Source organism: Neovison vison, chromosome 2, assembly GCF_020171115.1.
Source record: "Neovison vison isolate M4711 chromosome 2, ASM_NN_V1, whole genome shotgun sequence".
NCBI lineage: Eukaryota > Metazoa > Chordata > Mammalia > Carnivora > Mustelidae > Neogale > Neogale vison.
The window spans coordinates 42,571,414-42,593,855 of NC_058092.1; the positions used below are offsets into that span (position 1 = coordinate 42,571,414).

At 38.9% G+C, this 22,442-nt stretch overlaps 1 protein-coding gene across 1 annotated transcript in view; it reads left to right on the forward strand.

Annotated features, from left to right (window-relative positions):
* The first annotated feature begins 1,605 nt into the window (after positions 1-1,605).
* ZYG11B (zyg-11 family member B, cell cycle regulator) overlaps positions 1,606-22,442 on the forward strand; it is a 97,682-nt gene continuing 76,845 nt past the window's right edge. The window contains exon 1 of the mRNA XM_044238246.1: positions 1,606-1,782. Coding sequence (XP_044094181.1) covers positions 1,780-1,782 — 3 coding nt within the window. The 5' untranslated portion in view covers positions 1,606-1,779. The remainder of the gene's footprint in view (positions 1,783-22,442) is intronic.

The window sequence follows — 22,442 nt, forward strand, 5'->3', positions numbered from 1 at the left end:
TGTCAGGGTTGGAGGAGGAAAGAATAAGGAGATTGTTTAATGGGTACAGAGTTTCAGTTTTGCAAAATGAAAATAATGCAGGAGCTGGTTGGTGGTTGGTGGCAACATAACAATGTGATTAATGCCCTTGAACTGTACTTTTAAAAATGGTGAAGGTGGTGGGGCGCCTGGGTGGCTCAGTGGGTTAAGCCTCTGCCTTCAGCTCAGGTCATGATCCCAGGGTCCTGGGATCGAGCCCCGCATCGGGCTCTCTGCTCTGCAGGGAGCCTGCTTCCTCCTCTCTCTCTGCCTGCCTCTCTGCCTACTTGTGATCTCTGTCAGATAAATAAAGAAAAAAAAATGGTGAAGATGGTAAAAAAATGATCTGGGCTTGCATTTGGTATGTCTGTTTTAAAATTTAACTTGTTTTAGTAATTAGTTTTTATTGCATTTTACAAAAATTAGGTTTGAGATCAGAGGAAAAAAAGTCTTTTAGCACAGGTAGTTTGAGAAGTGCTAAGAAGAGTTTGACCTCAGTTAAAAGTCAAGTGTTCATGCCTACTAAGGAAAGGAAGGCAGAATATTGCAACAGAATTACAGGAAGAGCAGTTAGAGATAGGCTGGAAATCATGGTGGCTGTGGATGTTCTCTCTCAATCTCTCTTTCTCGGCTTCATTTTCTCAGTGAATTAGTAGCAAAATCATCAGTTAAGTGAGGTTGAGGGAGGAAGGTTTGAAAAGAGATATGAAATAGTCATCTAGTACAGTGGGACAGTATGTGGAACTGGAGAAATGTAGATAAGCATTAAGGGCCTATTTGAGAATAGTAGGTTATCAGATTTAAAGAGAGTCAAGTCAGTATGATTCTGGATTTTTCTCCACTCTCCTCGGTTTTGCTGCAGGTTTAGGATTAGAGTTTCATCAGGTGAGCACAAGGAAAGGAGAGCAGGATTGGAGAAATGAAGGCTAATAGTAATAATTTTCATGATGGATGACAGAATGTAAACTCAAGGACGTTCAAGGGCGAAGTGAGGGTATAAGGGCCATGTAAGGAATAGTGAAAAGCTAGTAGGATCAGTGGATTTTGAGTCTTGCAGAAGATGAAGTTTTGGATTTGAGTATTAGAGGAAGAGACCTAGAAATGAAGTGTGTAGTGATGGGAGAGAGTGGGATGATTAAAATTGAGATTATACAGTGGTTACAATTATTGGTAATGAGATCTAAAGAAAGAGCATGGAAATGAGAAGCTGAGGCAAGGGTGATTCCTAGTGGAGAGGAACCTGAGATATGAAGGCATTGAAAGAATTATCTAAGAGAACGGAAATCACCAAGAATTATGACAATGGTAACGAATGACAATGGACAGGAAAAGCAAGTGTCTATAGATTACTGAAAGGAGTAAAGGCTCCAACTCCTGCTATGACGTAATATCTGAAGCTCTTATTTTTAGAGGTTAAGCTACGTTTTGAGGGGGGGTGTGGCTCCTTTAAAGGCCGGGCGCCAGGAGGCTACTCCTGGAGTCTGCGCAGTGAGGAGGGGGCGGGACCAAACGCGCTCGCCGGTGGGGGCGGGTCTCACGGGGTGGAGTCTGCGCTCCAGGTCGGGCTGCGGCTGCGGCTGCGGCGGCTGCACGTCCAGCTTCTGAGAGAAGGAGGCCGAGGCCTGGGCCAAGCCCGGAGCCGCCGCTTCCCGGAGCCTCCTGGAGCCCCCGCGCCGGCTCAGCCTGGGGGCGGGCTCAGGCCCGGCCCGCCGCCGAACCCAGGACAGAGGCTGCACGTCCGAGGACCAGGCCGGCGCAGCCATGGTGAGGGAACGAGGCAGGCCCGAGCGGCAGCCGCACGCCGCCCTAGCCCCCGCGGCCTGCCCCTCCCTAGCTCTGGTGCCCCCTCTGCCCTCTGCCTTTACCTCATCCGCTTGTTACTGTCCCCCTCGGCGCCCCGCTTCTCCTTTTCCCTGTTCCCCGTCCACCTGCTGGGGTGACATCCCCCCCAGCTCTCTCCTCGGTGACACCCTTTTTTTTAATCACCCCCAGTGACAGCTTCTTTCGCGTTCCCCTTTGCCGCCCCCTCCTCGTCCTTTAACCCGACCTTCCTTTTCTCCTCTGCCATTTTGCTGCTTTATCTCATTTGGGATCTCTGTATCTCTCTTCTTCCTAATTTTCGTCCTGCTCTTTGCTCTCGCTTCTTACACCCTTTCATTATTTTATCTCCACTGCCCCCTCCTCTCCGTATCCTTTCTCCCCTTCGTCCTCTACGAGCCACATTTCCTCTCCCCCTTAATCGGATGTCCTTTCTCCCCCGCTCTCACAGCTGTCCCCATTTCCTTCTAAGGCTTCAGGGGTCTATGCAGGAACAATTTGAGGGCGATTGCTTCCCAGGAACAGTGGGGCGGGCAGATAGGGATTTGTAAGCTTTCTTCTTTTTCTTTTTTGTAGACGGGAAGGGAGATGGGAAGTATTGGTGAAAGCCTGGACTCCGTATTGCCTAGTGTTATTGCAAAACCTAGGTGATAGTGTGTTTTGGACTGAAGCATGGGGTGACGGCCAGCATCCGTCCTATGACCTTTTGAGATATCTAGCCTTTGACAAATAATTAAACGTGCTTTGAAACGTATTTTTATTTTGAGCGCCTTTTAATGTGGAGGTACATACAGCTAGGGAAATTTTTTTAAAAATATGTACTTGCAGGCTTAACCATTACTTAGAACAAACGTTTTGTTTTTGTTTGGAGACAGAGACCAGGGCATCTGATGACTGAAAATCAGGTTGGCGGTCAGATTGTGCCAGTCCTCTTTAATACCTACTAATACCATCGTTTGTTTTGCTCTCCCTGCCTTTAGTTGTGAGACCCTTATATTTGCAAATTTTCTCCTTCCTGTTTCAAAATAAGTTGAAGCTTCAGTTGGTTTTTCAAAGAGTGGGGCTACACATGGTTTGCAGTATATTTAATAAACACATTGCTGATCATATCAGAATCTAAATTTTGGTCTCTGGGAGGAGAAAGATATTCTGGTTAAAACCAAGTCCTGGTAATCATGTTCTAGGAGGTTAGTCAGTTTTTGTTTTTACCCCATTCATTTTTTTAGGAAAGAGGTTTGTTGTAGAATCTTTTAATCTGTGAACTTTGACTGCATTGTTAGGTGGTTCTTCTGTGTCTGCCTCCACAACAACCCTTCACATACACAGTCTATCACACTGCCTTTGTGTGGTAACCTGCTTCTCCTCCTGAAATGTGGGGTTTTTCTAGGCAGCAATTGTGCCTACTTATTCCCGTTATTCCCAGTGCCCAGGCCATGTACATGCTTGAATGATTCATTTTGTATTCTCATATGATCTTAAACTGAAATTTGAGACAATTAGGGAACTACATGGAAAGAGTGAGTTGGAGAATTTTATTTTTAGTACAAAAAGTAAATTTAGTAAGATGTGACGATTTCTTTAGGCAGAACAGCCTAAGACACCAAATTTCTAGGTTTTTGGAAGCATTGGCTATCCCACTGAGAATAAATGTATGAGTAGAGAGGGAGAAAATTTAAACTCTTTCCGGGTATTTAGGATCCAAAGGTGTCATTTGAGCTGGGCCAGAAAGATGAATATGATTTATATAGATCATTTTGGAAAGGCAAAGACTGCTTTGTTGTGAATATCAGTAGAAAGTAATTGAGATGTATTGTAGGTAACAGATTACCTTTATTTAGCATGGAGAGATGAGGAAATGAGAATGTATAGTAGGAAATGTGACTAGAAAGATACATTACGTATGACTATAACTTCGACTTTGCCTGCAGCTAACTTGATTTTCTTCACTTGTTAAAACACATACCTGCAGAGTAAGAGTGTATGTCTGGGAGAAGTGAAGAGAATGCAAAGTATTAGCTTATTATGAGTTGAGAATTATGTAGATGCTACTTGTTTTCTACTTCCATCTGCAATATATGTAGTAGGCACTCAGTAAATAGAGTTAAACATTATTATAAAGCTTTGTATTTTAGTTTTCAAAATTTTCATTGTTATGTTGTGTTTTGAATACTTAAGATATCTAAAACAAGGATTCTCAGACTTCACCATAAGTCAGAATCAGCTGGAGGTTTGTGCCACCACTTCCTGAGTTTGATTAGGTTGGAGTAAGGCCTCATAGTTTGCATTTTTGTGTTTCTAACAAGTACTCATGTTATTTTGATGTTCCTGTTCTGTGACGAACACTATGAGAACCACAGCTTTAAGATGTAGTTCTTACTTTTTATTTTATTTTATTTTATTTTTTGAGTGCCATTGAGTGTTGGCACTGGGGATATTACAAATAATAATAGATATGATCCTTGCCTTTTTATATATTGTATTTGTGGACAATCTAAACATTAAGCAAAAAGAGTAATTTTAAATGCAAAGTGTACGTGGGCCTGTGCATGGTTCAGTTGTTTAGCCTTTAGCTCAGGTTATGATCCCCAGGTCCTAGGATCAAGCTCCACATTGGGCTCCCTGCTCAGCAGGAAGCCTGCTTCTCCCTCCCCCTGCTTGTGTTCCCTCTCTCACTGTGTCCCTCTCTGTCAAATAAATAAATAAAATCTTAAAAAATAATTTAAAAAAATGCAAAGTGTGCCAAGAAAGGAAAAGTTGTGGGATCATGGTATGGGATAGTCACAGCTGGCTTCTCAGGATTTTACTTTTAGGAAGAAAACTGAAAGATTAAATTATAGGAGTTGGATTGTGGAAAACCAGATAATAGAATGGCACAGTGAATGATCTGTGGTGGTACCTGTCTTTAGCCTGCTTAACTGTCTGTATCCTGGAGTTCTCAAGGAACTCAGGGAAACCTCATCTGCCTTGCATACCCCTCAAAAAAACCCCTAAGTTACACCCTGTCTATTATGTATCCCTCTTTAATAGAATATATATCAATTGTAATTATAACGAGAAGCAGCCACATGTGCTAAAAAGAAAGAAATCAGGGTAGAATATAAAGTGACATTGTATAGTTAACCCTTGAACATTGCCAGGGTTAGGAGTATCAACCCCTGTCCCAGTATAACTTTTACCTCCTCAAAAACTTAACTACTGATAGCCTACTGTGGACTGGAAGCCTTACCAATAACATAAATAGTCAGTTAATGTTTACTTTGTATGTTGTATGTATTATAAACTGTATTCTTATAAGAGAGAGAAAAAATGTTACTAAAAAAACATAAGGAAGAGAAAATACATTTACAGTACTTTACTGTAAAAAATCTGTGTATAAGTGGACCCACACATTTCAGACTTGTCCTGTTTAAGGATCAAAGGTATATGAGTGTGTGGCAACTATTTTAGATAGAATGGTTAGGCTAATATTTATTGAACATGGTTGTGTATTTTCAGAGCTGTTTTAAGTGCTTTATATATTTTAATGCTCATAGCAACCCAATGAGAAAAAATACTAGCTCTGTGAAGTAGAGACCATGTTTGTTTGGCTCACCATTTTATCTTTAACACTTACATAATACCTGGTGCATTATAAATGCTCAATAAATATTAGTTAAATGACTTTGGGGATGATCAGAAAGTCAGGGAGGCATTGTTGAAAAAGGGACATCTGAATTGGAGGTTGTAGCAAGTGGAGTTTTATTGGTTAAGAGTTTGGGAAGGAAGACCATTCTAGGCAAAGGGACCAGCTTGAGCATAAAAACTGGGACCAAAGCAGGCATGATGTGTTCTAGGAAGTGCGTGGCTCTAGGATCGAGGGTACAGGAAAAGATGAGACTAGGTGAGCCTAGGGTCAGATCATGGAGGACCTTGAGTTATAGGCTTATGAGTTTGGCCTCATGGGAAAGACCCAGACTACCTTCTTGTGTGAAGGAATATCATAATTAAGAGATTTTGAAGGTTATCACTCTAAATCAGTATGAAACCTGTTTTGGTATGCGAAGAGCTATTGCAGTACTCTAGCTGAAAGTAAGTGTGTGTGTACATTCACCCTAGGCTTATTATGGTAGTGGTGATTTAAACTAGAGGAGGGAGAATAAAAGGAAATAAAATACAAAGTTACAGTGGTGCCAGAGTACACTACTTTTTGGCAAAGTGTATTTTCCATAGAGGCATTACTATAGGGTTGTAGAAGCACAGAATCACTAACAGCTTTGCAGTTTTGCTCACTGGGCTTTAGTTCTCATATATGTTGCTGTTAGGGATTTATGAAAATATTAAAGTAAATTTACTATACCAAAGTCCTTTATTTACAAATAGTAGGTCTCCCAAAGATCATATATTAGGTCCTGTAAAAAGAGTCAGCGCTTCCCAACTTACTTGTTTTTTTTTTTTTTTAATAGATTTTGTGTGGTATAAGGAATAATTTTAAGTAAAATGTACTTAGTTTTTAAATTACTTACATAGTTCACTAATAATATATTGAACAAAATATATTAAAAGAAGTTTCAGCCTTTTCCTGTTTAACAAATGACACATTAACGTAAGAGAAAGCATTATTTGTCATATTTTCAAATGAGTATATGTTACAATGTAGATTGAAATTATGTTTATGGCATCAAAATAAATAAGAACTGACTTTTTAACTTTAAATTTGGAACTCTTGCATTTTTGTACTTTAAAAAATCAGAAGGTTTTTGGGGCGCCTGGGTGGCTCAGTGGGTTAAGCTGCTGCCTTCGGCTCAGGTCATGATCTCAGGGTCCTGGGATCGAGTCCCGCATCGGGCTCTCTGCTCAGCAGGGAGCCTGCTTCCTCCTCTCTCTCTGCCTGCCTCTCTGCCTGCTTGTGATCTCTCTCTGTCAAATAAATAAATAGAATCTTAAAAAAAAAAAATCAGAAGGTTTTTATAATTGTTCTTTTTTATTTCAAAAGGAATGGTTTCATGCTGCTACTTGCAAGCCTATGTCCACAAATAAAATATTGGAAGTATATGTAGTTCATTTCCAATAAATGAAAAGTCAAATTGAATATAATTATCACCACATTTCTTCTTTTTTTTTAATATTTAATTTATTTGACAGAGCTCACAAGTAGGCAGAGAAATGGGGCGGGTGGGGAAGCAGGCTCCCCGCTGAGCAGAGAGCCCAATGCAGGGCTGGATCCCAGGACCCTGAGATCATGACCTGAGCCTAAGGCAGACGCTTAACCCACTCACTGAGCCATCCAGGCATCCCATATCACCATATTTCTTTATTTCATTTTTTGTTTTGTTTTGTTTTTAACTTTTTATTTTAATTCCAGTTAGTTAACATACAGTGTTAGGCTAGTTTTAGGTGTACAATGGAGTGATGTAGCAGTTCCCGTGTATCACCTGACACCCATCACGCCAAGTGTGATACATCACCTGTTTAACTCCTACCCCATCCCCTCTGGTAGCCATCAGAATGTTCTCTGTAATTAAAAGTCTGTTTCTTGCTTTAACTCTCTGTTTTTTTTTACTTTGCTTTTTTGTTTTGTTTCTTAAATTCCACGAGTGAAATTTGATACTCCTCTTTCTCTGTCCAACTTATCTTATTTAGCATTATGTTCTGTACTTCCATCCACATCATTGTAAATGGCAAGATTTCATTCTTTTTTTATGGCTGAATAGTATTCCAGTGTGTGTGTGTGTGTGTGTGTGTGTGTGCGCACGCGCGCACGGGCACATGTACACGCACACACGTATCTATATCACATCGTCTTTATCCGTTCATCAATTGATGGACACTTGGGCTGCTGCCATGTCTTGACTATTGTAAATAATGATACTGTAAATGTAGGGGGTGCATGTATCCCTTTGAATTAATGTTTTTGTGTTCTTTGGATAAATACCCAGTAGTGTGTTAGCTGGATCACAGAGTAGTTCTGTTTTTAACTTTTAAAATGATACTGCACTCTCAGTTTTAACGGCATTGAAAATAGTGTATGTTTCAAAATTTTATTGTATATAGAGCATACCTGGCGTGTGTGTGAATTAGTGGACTCTACCATACTTAAGGAGCCTGCAGTTTGGGTCCAGTTAGTTTATAGTGGTCTTACAGGGTTGCTAGGGCCGCACAGGTTGTACTGCACAATTCGGGTGGCAGCCATGTATGTAGACAGCAATGGATCTACAAAGGTCTGTATCCTATGTACTTGGCAGTGTCTAGCACATAGTAGGGGCTCAGCAAATAGTTGCTAAATGAAGGTGTTTTGCATAGTAGACTAGGACCCTTATCTAGTCTTAATCTACTAATCTAATCAGTTTATGCGAGAAGTCTTTGCATTTTATGTTCAGTAATACTGAGCACACATTATTAGTTTTTTGTGTCTCTAAGTTTTGCTTCTACTGTTCCTTCTATCTAGAATGCTCTCTCCCTTCTTAACTTTTTGACTATTAAACCTTCAGTGTCCCTTTAAGGCCTGTCTCCTTTGCAGAGCCTTCAGTTAACCTCCAGGCAGCCTTGGATTACTCCTTTCTTTTAAGATTTTATTTATTTATTTGACAGAGAGAGATCACAGTAGGCAAGGCAGGCAGAGAGAGGGGAAGGGAAGCAGGCCCCCTGCTGAGCAGAGAGCCCGACGCTGGACTCCATCCCAGGACCCTGAGATCATGACCTGAGCCGAAGGCAGCGGCTTAACCCACTGAGCCACCCAGGTGCCCCTGGATTACTCCTTTCTGTTTGCCTCTCCTATACTTGGTTTTGTTAGTTAAGGAAGATGGATGGCTCTCCAGATTGTGAGTTCTCTGAGAACAAGGACAGTTTTTTTCAACTTTATTTTTTAAACACTTAGCATAATGCCCAAGGCATAGTAAGTAGGTAAATATTTGTTCAGTAGAAGAGTGTGTGCACTTTGTAGAGAATCTGATCAGGTAATGTTGACTGAGATGTGAGTCATGAAAGATAGAAAGAAAGATGAATACTCTCTGCAGGTCCCCTGAGGGGAAAAGGAGGTTTGGTGGGCAAGAAATGTTGGATCAGATAACTTTTCTCTTACTAGCCCAAGTGATACTTTAGACCTGGGATATATGTATGTTTCTGTCTAGAAAAGTTCAGCAGGAACAGTTGGGGGAGGAAGCCAAATGATTTCTGGATGAATTGCTAAGCAATGTCTTTGTATAAACACTTCCAAATTATTCGTCTATAATTTGTACGGATGTCCTTCCAGAGAATAGAATATTTAAACACAGGTAGTAAAGAGAATAATTTATTTGTAAATCTAGAGGGGTGGTTAATTATTTAAACATTTTGTTGGCTCTGTATAAAGATCTTCTGTTTTTTTCTTTTTTCATATATAGTTCTCCCTTGTACGAACATTTTTCTTAGCTCTCCAGAATTTTAATGCCTATGCAATGTCATATCTCCTTTTCTAAGGACATTTTTAAAGTTTGAATGTTCTTGGTTATATAATATCAGGTTTTTTTTCTTTTCATAGAACTTGTAACCTTTTGGCCAATCAGTTCACCTCTCTATGCCTCCATTTAAGCATCTCTAAAATGAAAAAGTTATATTAAGTCTTCTCTATGATCCCTTTCACCTCTTAAGATTCTAGCAAGTCAAAACTAAATTATTATAGAAGATACATTCTATTAGCTCTAGCACTGTGGGATCAGGGCACTTGAGCTCTTACCTCCGTGAGTATATTACCCAACTTTTCATACCAAAAAATTTTGGTTTTGTTAATATTTGCATAGTACTTTAATATTTTTTTTAGTACTTTAATATTTTAAAGTCATTTTTTGTGTACACATCCCATTTATTTTTCATCACCATTTTGTGAAGTAGTCAAGAAAGAAGTTTAGCATCAGTTTTACAAATAAGAAAACAGAGAAGTTAATTTATTTTCCTAAGATCACACAGTTAGTAAGTGGCAGAGCCAGCACTGACTGCAGGCCCAGTGTTCTTTCCATTATTAACCTGGCTTCTCTGTTTACCATATTGTATTTCAAAACTCATGCTAGTAGTTAAGAGAAAAATAATGCTGAAATATCTCCTTGCGTTCATGAATCCTATATCTGCTCATATGCTTAGTGATTACTGACCTGAATTTTTGTTTTGTTTTTTAGATTTTTTATTACATGAGTTAAGGTGGAAAGGAAGGGGATTTATTTACCTTTTCAGGCCTTTATCTTTTTTTAGATAGAACTCTAACTTCTTGCCCTTTAGCATATAGCTGTTGGCCACACTGACCAGGCCTTGAAGTGATACACGCAAGCTCACCTTATCTATGTTTTTGTCTGGCATCTAGGGAATCTTTAAGGAATAGTTGATGATTTTTAAAAAAGAAAAATAAATCCCCATAGTCCATTTCAAATGGTTTGATATGTCTGTACCCTTGAACACAATATATCTGTGCGCTTGGTATACCTTCTTCACCTTCTTCCTTATTTGTAAAATGATTGTATTTGGGGAAGGAGAAGATGAAGGGTTTATATCATATCTATGGTTATCTTAGATGTTTATTGCTAGAAGTCTGACTTGGTTGAATCAGTAGTAGAAAATACAAAAAGCAAAACAAAACACCAAAAACCCCCCGAATCCAAAACTAATAAACTAAGAAGAGGTTTCCCAGGGAGTGCTACTAAAATGAGTGGTCAAAGATTGTCCAGTATCTGAAGTTTCTTATACCTGCGAACTCATGACACTTGTCTGCCTTTCATTCCCATGCTTTAATTTCAGGGTTAGACATATGACTTGATATTTCCCTATGGACACATGGTCTTTTTATCTAGGGGCAAAAGTATTTTAAATACACCTAACAATAGATTTGTGCCTGATTCTTCATTTGTTCAGGTAATAAACATTTAGTGCCCACTGTGTAGAAGGCATTATTTTAGGCTCTGGGAATATAGCAGTGAACAAAATACAGTTTTGTTCTATACAGTTTATATTCTATAATAATGGGTAGTATTTACTGAGCAGTTAATATATCAGTCAGTGTTCTATGTATCTTGTGCTTAGAATATATTTAATTCTGATAATGACCCTATGATGTAAATACTGTCATTGTCTGCATTTTACAGACCATAAAACTGAGGTGCAGAGAGATAGGTACTTTGCCTAAGATTACATCATTTTGTAAGTAGGAGAGCTGGCACTTTAAACTAGGCAGGCTGACTCCCAAATCATCACTTTTCAGAGCAATATTACACAATCCTCCAGAGAGATGTCAATGAACTGTTTTCAAACATAAAATGATCAACTTTGTAATCTTTGTAGTCACTGGTTTCTGGCCCGATCTTAAGAAAAAAAATCATCCAGCTATACCAAAAAAAAAAAAAAAAGAAGAAGAAGAAGAAGAGGAGCACTATCAGAGCCATTTGTCTTCTCTTGGAGAATTTGTCAGGTTCTGGAGCATTTCAGGTAGGAAGTGAGATTTTGAGCCTGATTCACATGAGTTAGAACTGAGACATCTATAAAAAGCCAGGATCCTACAGGTCATAATCCCAGGGTTCTGGGATCGAGCCCCATGTCAGGCTCTCTACTCAGTAGGGAGCCTGCTTCCTCCTCTCTCTCTGCCTACTTGTGATCTCTATCTCTCTCTGTCAAATAAATAAAATCTTAAAAAAAAGCCAGGATCCTAAAATGTCTACACGCTTTCTGAAAAGGTAGACTAAAAAATGTCTGCCCGATGATATAGGGAGACAAAGAAGCTTATTTGTTTTGATATGGACTCTTCTGAGAATTTACAGTCATAAACCTGCTGTCCTATGTGTCTGAAACTTAAATTTATATTACTAGTGTGAGATCATTGCTAGTAGGAAGGGAATATTTACTGAATAATTATCAGGCATTGTGCTACAGGTTTTAAACACTTTCTCACTTCATCCTAACAATAGCATCATGAGGTAAGTGCCAAAATTATCCCCATTCTACCAAGGACAGAACTGAGGGTCAGAGAAGCTAGGTAATTTGTAGTGTAACACCACCTAGAATTCAAATCTAGGTCCAGTATTCTTCCTACTAACCGCAGTGCCTCTGGAAAAGGCACTTCATTTTTGTAACTTAGTTCCTTATCTGTAAAATGAAATTTGTAATATTTCTCCTTTCACAAGATTATTTTATCAAATGAAATAAAGGATGTGATGTTGCTTTGTTTATTGTAAGACACTGTAACCAGCGTCATCCATAAAGTGTATTTTTTCCTTATAATTAACCAGAAGACCTCAATATTCAGTGATCCTGAAACCTACAAGGTCTATCTTGAGGAATTAAGGCAATTTTAATATTTTTATACCAGATTTTTCCTGAAGTAGTGTCAATAGAAGAAATGAAATCAATTTTCAGACAAGTTATAATCTAGTAATTTACTAGTTCATTCAAGAAGTAATTTATTAGGTATATTTTGGGGGGCTTCAGTTCCAAGTGTAAAAGATGCCTGATCTCCTTTTTTTCTTGGTCATACCAGCAGCAGTGGAAGCCCCAGTCCCTTCCAATAGTAGACTACAGTTGTGATATATAGACAATTCCTAGTGTCCCCCACCTCCCTACTTGGTAGAAATGGATGGGCTACTGCTTAGATAATTGAAATGCTGCTTTACTATGACCCTGGCAGTAACTGATGAAGCTTTTAAAGCTATAAAACAATCCAACCTATAAAATAGATAACTAAGTCATGGGGGAGTGACTGAGAATGCTTCTAGCTTGAGTGTTGTATAGATGACTAAATACTTTAAGGAAAGAGCATATAAGAAAGCAAAAAAAAAAAAAAAAAAAAAAAAAGATTAAGGATGATTAAAAGAAAGCCACGAGAAGGTTTAGAAAGAGCTAATGAGTCCATATGAGATTTCTCAAAGACAGACCCTGTGGCCTCCGGAATCTCTCTGTAATGAGGTTTCTCTTTCAGTTAATTACCAGGAAGAATACACTTTATGGATGTCCCTTGTAACAGTGTCTTAGAGTAAACAGAGCATATTCTTGTCGTTTATTTGATACAATAACCTTATGAAGTGAAAGGAAAACTATTACAAATATCATTTTATGTATAAGGAAGCTGAGGCACAAAAATGAAATGGCTTTTACAGAGGCATTGTAGTTAGAAGGAATTCTGGACCTAGGATTTTAATGCGTGAGAGATAAGGAGGGATCTTTTTTGTGAAGGAAGGGATCCTGTGGTGTGGAAGGTGTGGAACTGGGTTCTGAAGAAAGGAAAGCAGTTCAAAAAGATGTACTGCTTATACCAGTGTAAGTGTCTTTTCTGAAGAGAGGGAAAGAGAGCTAATATCTCAGACATTTTCTTGCTATTAGGAAGTAGTCAAGTGGAAAAAGCTGTTTTGAGGAGTGTTCTTTTTTTTTGCCCTCTCTCCATTATCCCATACCCCTCGCTGTACCATGTTCTTATAAAAAACAGTGTTTCAAACCTAGGGAATCTGCTTATAGGTAGTTCATTTATTCACATACTCAGTAGACACTGATCATTTGCTCTATACCAGAGGAGGGGACACAAAAATGGATAAGGCTCAGGTCTTTTTTTTTTTTTTAAGATTTCATTTATTTATTTGACAGACAGAGATCACGAGTAGGCAGAGAGGCAGGCAGAGAGAGAGAAAGAGAGAGAGAGGAAGAAACAGGCTCTCTGGGGCTCAATCCCAGGACCCTGGGATCATGACCCGAGCCAAAGGCAGCGGCTTTAACCCACTGAGCCACCCAGGGGCCCCAAGGCTCAGGTCTTAACCCTACTTGTTTCAATATGTGAGACATTGAGCTCCTCTGATAGATGATGAACTGTTCTAAAAATCCTTTCCTGACTCCTAGGGGCTTGTAAATGATGCAGTTCCTCAGACATTAATTTTTATGTACTAAAGGCCCCATACTAGAGGACTACTTACTTAGTAAGTATTACTGCAGTTTAGTAATCATAAAGCTAAAGTTAGTGGATTAGGAGTTTACTGAAAGACTCTAGTCTTTTATGAAGAAATCTGACACTTGCAAGTGTTACAAAGCTCCTACTGCATATGCACAAATGGAGCTTTTTGGAATTCCTGTAATTTCTTGGAAGAGAGCTTTGTAATCAGTGTGTCAGCAGTGTTCTTGAGTTGGTAGTTTTTGTATGGTTGCTAGTTTTGAATCTTAATTATGAATTGTCATTAATTTAACTTCATTATTGGTGTCATTTGTTGTGTTTTATTTGGTTAATCTCATGTGTGTTGATGTATATTTGCATTAATAACATTTTTGACATAAAAATTTCCAAATTTAGACTTTGACAATGTATTGTTAATCAAATAGGAAACATTCATTTTCTTATTGTTAAACCAGGTATTTATAAAATTTCCTTACAATGATACTTCATTGTTAACACTCTTTCCATCTGGAATTTGGGAACCAAAGTGGGTAGGCTGTGAAGTTTTTCTGCCCCACTAATTGGGCCACAGGAAAAAAAAAAAATTGAGAACTGTTTTTCTTGAATCACAGTCTAAAGGGGGAGACAGCCATGTAAGCAAAAGTAGGTGACTGTAATAGAGCTATATACAAAGTGTAGTGTGATTATATCTGCCTATGTTTTGGTATATGAGGGACATTATGGAGAAGTGGACATAGATACTGGCTCTTGTAGTATGAATAGGAACTTGATAGATGGAAAGGTGCAGAAGGGAATTCTAGAAAGAGGGAACAGCATGTATAAAGGGAATATGGCTATCACTGGTGAATATTACTTTGGTAAACCTCAGGTTCCTAACAGAAATAATTTCTATTCTTCATAACTCACAGAGTCGTCATTATTGTTTTATTGAAATGCCAGACAGATGTATATTGATGAAAATTCCTATTTTCTTTTTTTTTTCCCCAACATCTGGGAGCCTTTTGTGCCTCCCCTAGGTAATGTCATGTCAAGACCTTTTCTGATTTCCTTTCATTCTAGTCATCCTTTTCCTCTGTTTTGTTCCTTCAAGGAGGGCCCTGCTCTATGATATCTAAAGGCAGGTGCAGACGAGAAGATAGGTATATAAATTACATGCATAATAGTAGGATACATTCTTTAATTGCTTATGTATAACTGTTTAGGTTGTGTCCTATGTATCTAGTCTATGTATCTAGCAGTGTCATAATCCATGCGACACAGTCCCTTGGAGCCAAAAAGTCATTTCAAAATAACTCTTTAAGTTTTTATTTGCAAATTTTAGAACATTGTAAAGTAGAACAGAGTTCACAGATATGCTTCTCAAAAATCTCATTTTATCGGGACGCCTGGGTGGCTCAGTTGGTTAAGCAGCTGCCTTCGGCTCAGGTCATGATCCCAGCGTCCTGGGATCGAGTCCCACATCTGGCTCCTTGCTCAGCAGGGAGCCTGCCTCTCCCTCTGCCTCTGCCTGCCACTCTGTCTGCCTATGCTCGCTTGCTCTCCCTCTCTCTCTGATAAATAAATAAAATCTTTAAAAAAAAAAAAATCTCATTTTATTTCTTCTCTGTTTCCCTTATATATCATAGCTGCTTCTCTGCTTTTCCTCTGCAAATTCTCCCAAGACTCCTTTGCAACCCAGTCCATCATTACCAGATATTTAAACCTCTGGCGAATGTAAGACTGTGTAAGAAAAAGGTATAAGAGCAGTGATGAGAAGTTACATATTTATATGTGTGTATATACATAAATGTTTTCATTCAAAATTAAAATGTTACTGAGTCTAATAAAAATGTCTTTTAGCTTGAATACACGTATTGAAAAATATCTTTGACAAAATGACAGTTTCTTGGTTATCTTACAATATTTGGAAAGCAAAAACAGAGGCAGTCTGTTAAGTGGCTGCCTTGGGCTCTGGTCATGATCCCAGGGTTCTGGGATCAAGCCCCACATCAGGCTCTTGCTCAGCTGGGAGCCTGCTTCTCCCTCTGCTTGCCACTCCCCACTGCTTGTGCTTGCTCCCCTGCCCCACCTCAAATAAATAAATAAAATCTTAAAAAAAAAAAAAAGGCACAGAAACAGCTTTTCTTCATTTCCACTAATTTTTATTTTAGTCTTTTTCCATTTTTAATAATTTGATATGTTCAGAAAGCCATATGAAACATTTGTGTAAGTCATGAAACATAATAAACAAATAGCTAAAAACCTGGCATCCCAACTTTAAAAATAGAACTTGACCACTACAGTTTTTTTTTTTTTTAAAGATTTTATTTATTTATTTGACAGAGAGAGATTACAAGTAGGCAGAGAGGCAGGCAGAGAGAGAGAGAGAGGAGGAAGCAGGCTCCCTGCAGAGCAGAGAGCCCGATGCGGGACTCGATCCCAGGACCCTGAGATCATGACCTGAGCCGAAGGCAGCGGCTTAACCCACTGAGCCACCCAGGCGCCCGACCACTACAGTTTTACCCCGTGTGTTTCTCTATGCCATAACCCCCTATCCTTGATGTATCCTCTGTCCTTTTTTATTTTCTCTCCCTTGTTCTTCTGTATAGATACACTACAACCTATTTAATCTAGGGGCGCCTGGGTGGCTCAGAGGGTTAAACCTCTGCTTTTGGCTCGGGTCATGGTCTCAGGGTCCTGGGATCGAGCCCTGCATCGGGCTCTCTGTTCGGCAGTGAGCCTGTTTCCCCCTTTCTCTCCCTGCCTCTCTGCCTACTTTTGATCTCTCTTTCTCTGTCAAATAAATAAATAAAATCTTAAAACCAAAACACATATTTAATTTAGAGGTAACTTTCTAAGCTTCTGAAATGTTTTTCAGGCAATATAATTTCCTATGGCTGTGTAGATGTTTAATTGAAATCCTGCTTCGTATAGTTTTTATTTAGCTTAGTAATATTCTACTCCTAGCATTTTGCCACGTCATTAAAAGTTATTCAGAAACATACATATTGCTGTGTAGTATTATATAGAATTGACATACTATGATTTGCTTACCATTTCTTTCTATTTTAGCCATTTGAATGTGTGGGCTTTTTGTTGTTGTTTTGGGGGTTTTTTTTGGTCAGAAAAACTGTGATCAGTCCCTTTATGTAAATACCTTTGTTATTATCTCTGATTATTTACTATTTTTAGGTAAATTCTACCTAATGAAGTACTGGACCAAGAGTGTCGGTGGTTTTTGTTTTGTTTTGTTTTTTATATTTTATTTTTTGAATGTGGGTGTTTTTATGAATATTGAATCTTTTTCATTTCCAGACAAATTGTCCCAGTTTACACTCTGACTAGCAGTATTTGAGAGGACCAATCTGGGCAAACTTTATTTGAATAATTCACTATGTCAGGATTATATCCTGTTCTAGAAAACACCACATTAACTAAAAAAATAAATAAAAAGAACTGCATTCTTGTTTTGTACTGGAATTGTTGTTTTAGCTATTTGCTGTAGGGTATTTTTTTTCAGGGATTGTTCAGGGACCAAGTCATTCTCCACCTGCTGTACTTGTGGTAGTTAATTACAGGGCTTAGTTATCTCTCCTGATCACTCCCTCTGAGAATTTATCTATTCTTACAATTCAGCTGTCACTGCTAGGGGATGCTATTTAAATCTGCATATTCAGCTCAGTTCTTTCACTGGAGCCTTAGTTCCTTTTCTGTCCTTGCCTGAGCAGAACAGACTCTCCATGACTACAACAAATTCCCCTGAAGAAAGAATCCTTTGCCTAGTCGTCTTACTAGTTTTGTCAGTGAGGTTATGGAAGTATTCCATATCCACTATTTTGTTTTTTATTTCTATTTTCTAACTTTTTGACAATTTCAGACTTTAAAATGTTGCAAAAATAATACAAGGAATTCTTACATAGCACTCACCAAAATTGCCCAAACTTTTAGCATTTTATCACCTGTGGTTTATCATGCTTCTCTCTTGCCGGACCCCCCCCCCCCCGCCACAACCTTTTTTTCCTCCCTGGTTAACTCCTACTTTAAATCTTGGAGTTATTATTTTTTTTTTAATATCCCAGCTTCCTTTCCTCCACCTCCCTTCCTCTCTCACCAGAGGGTGCTACATGAAATGAAAAAAAAACGGTGAGATGTTTGATATTAAATACCTTGATACCTTGGCTCGATTCTGCCACATTCTAACTGGATGAATTTGGGTCTGTTATTCTTTCTGAGCTCTGGTATTCTCCTATACAAAATAATGTCTACTATACCAGCTCCACAAGACTGTTGTGAGTTCTAAATGAGATAATAATATGTCAAAAGTATGCTATATGAATGTTGGTCAATCCTTCAAATAACAGTTGCCTGTTTAGTAGAGTGCCAAGCATTGTGCTAGGTACTGGGGATTCAGAAATGCTTACTTCATGTTGTTAATTCTTCCCTCAAATTATTTTTCACTTTTGATTTTTTTTCCATTTTCATTGCCTGTTCCCTAATCCACAGCATCATCACCTCATGTCTGAGCCATTGTAACAACCAGCTGGCCCTCAAATTGTTTTTTGGAATTTATATCAGTGCCAAAGTAATAATTGTTCTGAGAGATGGTATGGTATAGTGGAAAAGGTATGGACTTCATTATCATTAACAGATCTGGGTAGGGTCTTAGCCCCAGTTTTGTTTTGTTTTTTTTAAAGATTTTATTTATTTATTTGAGAGAGAGAGAGAACATAAGCAGGAAGGGGGAGGGGGGAGAGGGAGAAGCAGACTCCCTGCTGAGCAGTGACCCTGCCACAGGGCTCAGTGCCAGGACCCCAAGATCATGCCATGAGCTGAAGGGCAGGCGCTTAACTAAGTGAACCACCTGGGCACCCCTTGGCCCCACTTCTTAGAAATACTGTGACACAGGGCAAGTCCCTTTACTAGTCCTCTAATTTGAACTCTTTTTTCTTTTCCTTTTTTTTTTCTTAAAATCAGCGAATGTCAGGGACTATGCTGGGTGCTGTGGATATGAAGAAGCCATTAATAGGTTCCTTGAACTTGAAAAACATCATGGTCTTGTTGGGGAGACATACAGTCATAAAAACTGATTAATATGGGATTGTAAAAGAAACCTAGATTTGGAATCAAATATAAATGGCAGCTTATGTAATGATTTTTTTTTAAGATTTTATTTATTTATTTGACAGACAGAGATCACAAGTATACAGAGAGGCAGACAGAGAGGCAGGCAGAGAGAGAGGGGGAAAGCAGGCTCCCTGCTAAGCAGAGAGCCCAATGTGGGGCTCCATCCCAGGACCCTGGGAAGGCAGAGGCTTTAACCCCCACTGAGCCACCCAGGGTCCCTGCCTATGTAATGATTTCTTAAAGCACAAACTGAACTCTACAGTCAGATTGCCTGGAGTCTAATTCTGGCTCTGCCACTTCTTAGCTGTATCATCATAGATAAATAAACCTCACAAAACTTCAGTATCCTCATCTTTGTAGAATGGGGATACTGAAAGAATTTAACTTAAGGATTTTTTATGAGAAGTAAATGAAATTATGTATGTAAAGTGCTTAACATAGTTTATAGCATACAGCGTATATTAACAAGTAGTATGAACTCAATAATTACGATTATAATATGCATAGTGGTTAAGAGCTTAAAAATATAGACTATGGTCTCATTCTTGTTTTGGGAGTCCCAGTTTAGCAACATGTTGGCCGTGTAAATATAAGGAAGATATTTAACCTAAACTTCAGTTTCCCCATTTTTAAAATGCAGATTGTAATGGTGCTTGATTCATAGGATGTAGAAATTAAGAGAACTCTTGTATCTACAGAAGTCTGAACCAGAACCTGAGGCTTAGTGTTTCGTGAAAAATAACTTTTAATTTTTATTCTTTTCTGCCATCTGCTGGCTGTTTGTCTTTGACATGTAAATTAAATTTTTAAAATAGATTTTATTTATATATTTGACAGAGAGAAAGAGAGGCAGACAGAGGGGCCAGGGAGAAGGCCCCCTGCCGAGCAGAGAGCCTGATGTGGGGCTCGGTCCCAGGACCCTGAGATCATGACCTGAGTGAAAGGCAGAGGCCCAACCCACTGAGCCACCCAGGTGCCCCTAAATTAATTTTTCTGAACCTCAGTTTTTTTGTTTTGTTTTGTTTTAAAGATTTTATTTGGTAAAGAGAGAGCACAAGCAGTGGGAGCAGCAGAGGAAGAGGGAGAAGCAGAAGCAGGCTCCCCCACTGAGCAGGGATCCTGACAATGCAGGGCTCCATCCCAGGACCCTGGGATCACCCGAACTGAAGGCAGATGCTTAACTAACTGAGCCACCCAGGCGCCCCTCTGAGCCTGTTTATCTACCATGTTCAAAACAAACTTTTGAAGATTGCAAGCATATGTGAAGAAGCTAGATTAGTGCCTAGTACCACATAGCTGTCATTCAGTACCTAATAGCTGTTGTTACGTGCAATTTAATTTGTCAGGTGCTGAGAGTAAAATTCTGCCTTGGAAATTAACAAAGGCATCCCTGAACTAGTGATGTTTGACTGAATTTGAAGGACATGTGAGATGTTCCCACGTAAAAGTACTAATCTAAAAAAAAGGCTCAGAGTTGTCAAAGTGCCTGTTACGTTTCTTAAGGAACCGTGTTAAATAAATAGTAGGTTGCATTCAGTAATACTTTAGTGTACCAATAGGAGCTGCGGATTAAAGACCTGGGTTAGGTCAGATTGAGAATCCATTTCAGTTAATTAAAAAGAACTTTCCTGTTTGTTCATCCTAGAAATTCTTTTATCTTTAGAACTGTGTAGATTACTTTGTGATCCAAATGAAGTCAGATTTGACCTCCTTCCTCTCCTGCTATTTTGGTAGGAGCTGTGTTCCTCTGGCAGTGGTGTACCTAGTTGTTAAGGGGGAAAATCTGAGTAGGAATTTCCAAGAGATGAATTGTTTAGACACTGAGTTCTAGCTTCTGCTTTATCGTTTCTTTTTTTAGTCTTCCTGTGCTGCTGTTTGTTTAAAAATAAGGTAGGAGCACTGATCTCTCAATACTTCTGTGTTAGCTTTCTTTAATTACTAGGATTTGGGGAATCATGGCAGTTTAGGTTTTGGAGTAAATCTTAGATAACCTAATTACAGTTCTAGTTCTGTCACTGGCTTGATACATAACCTCTCTGTTCTTCATCTTTAAATGGGGGTGATTATCCTTGTTCACATCATAGGCCCACTTTGAGTATCAGCTGAGATATTATATTCAAAACTGGTATGTAGGGGTGCCTGGGTGGCTCAGTGGTTAAAGCCTTTGCCTTCGGCTCGGGTCATGATCCCAGGGTCCTGGGATCGAGCCTCACATCGGGCTCTCTGCTCAGCGGGGAGCCTGCCTCCTCCTCCTCTCTCTCTCTCTCTGCCTGCCTCTCTGCCTGCTTGTGATCTGTCTGTCAAAAAAACAAAACAAAACAAAACAAAACTGGTATGTAAATTTGAAAAGGTAGTATATTGGGGCATCTGGGTTGCTCAGTTAAGTGCCTGCCTTTGGCTCAGGTCATGATCCCAGGGTCCTGGGAGAGAGCCCTGCATCTGTCTCCTGTTCTCCAAGGAGCCTGCTTCTCCCTCTCCCTGCCACTCCCTGTCTGTGTGTGCTCTGTCTGTCAAATAAATAATAAAAAAAAAATCTCTTAAAAATAAAAAAAGAATGATTACTTAAATATTCTAAGTGTTCATTACTTCCTGGGTTTATTCTGCTAAGTGTCTTGCTAAAAGTATGTTCTCAGAAAGGTTTATATATTGGGTGCCTGGGTGGCTCAGTGGGTTAAGCTGCTGCCTTCGGCTCCGGTCATGATCTCAGGGTCCTGGGATCAAGTCCCGCATTGGACTCTCTGCTCAGCAGGAAGCCTGCTTCCCTCTCTCTCTGCCTACTTGTGATCTCTCTCTGTCAAATAAATAAATAAAATCTTAAAAAAAAAAAAGGTTTATATATCTTCCCTCTGACAATTATACAACTACATCCATTTTCTCTTCTGCAAAATAAATAGATTATTTTGAAATTTACCAAATGAGGTGAAAGTGTAGCTTATTTCATCTGACTAATGAATTTTTAATATTTAGGATGATGGTACAATAAAGAATAGAAAAAGCAGGAAGAATTCATTGTTACAACTCAGGAAATAAGAGAGAATAAGCAAAGTTCTGTGTGGCTGAAGTTGAATTTGATGAATTATTTCCTTTGAAATTTTTCTAATGTGTCCTTGCTACATCTCGCTGCAGAGGAACCTGCGATATGTAGTCTTTATTACAGGTGGTTGTGTGTTCAGATAATCAAAGACTTTATTAATGTAGAAAAAGAGAACAGATAATAGGGTTGGGCTTCCAAGTAGTCTATGTCACACTGGGTCAGCCATTTAACTTTTATGAAGGCTATTTCCTTATTTATAAAATAATGTGTTTGTTACCCACTTTACTCAGTTATTATAATGTCAAATATGTGAATGTGAAAGCGCTTTGTAAACTGTAAAATAATATGTAAATATTTTAATAATGTTTTTTGATTATAGAAATCTGTGCTGCATAGAAAGTTTGATTTTTTTTTTTTTTTTCGGAGAAGAAACTGATAGCATATGACCAAAAGTTAACTTTAACATTTTGATTTATTTATTTCTAGTCTTATATTTATTTACAGTTTTAGCAATTACTTTTTTTTACGTAAGCTCCATCCCCAACATTGGGCCTGAACTTACGACCCTGAGATAGAGTCACATGCTCTACCAACTGAGCCCATCAG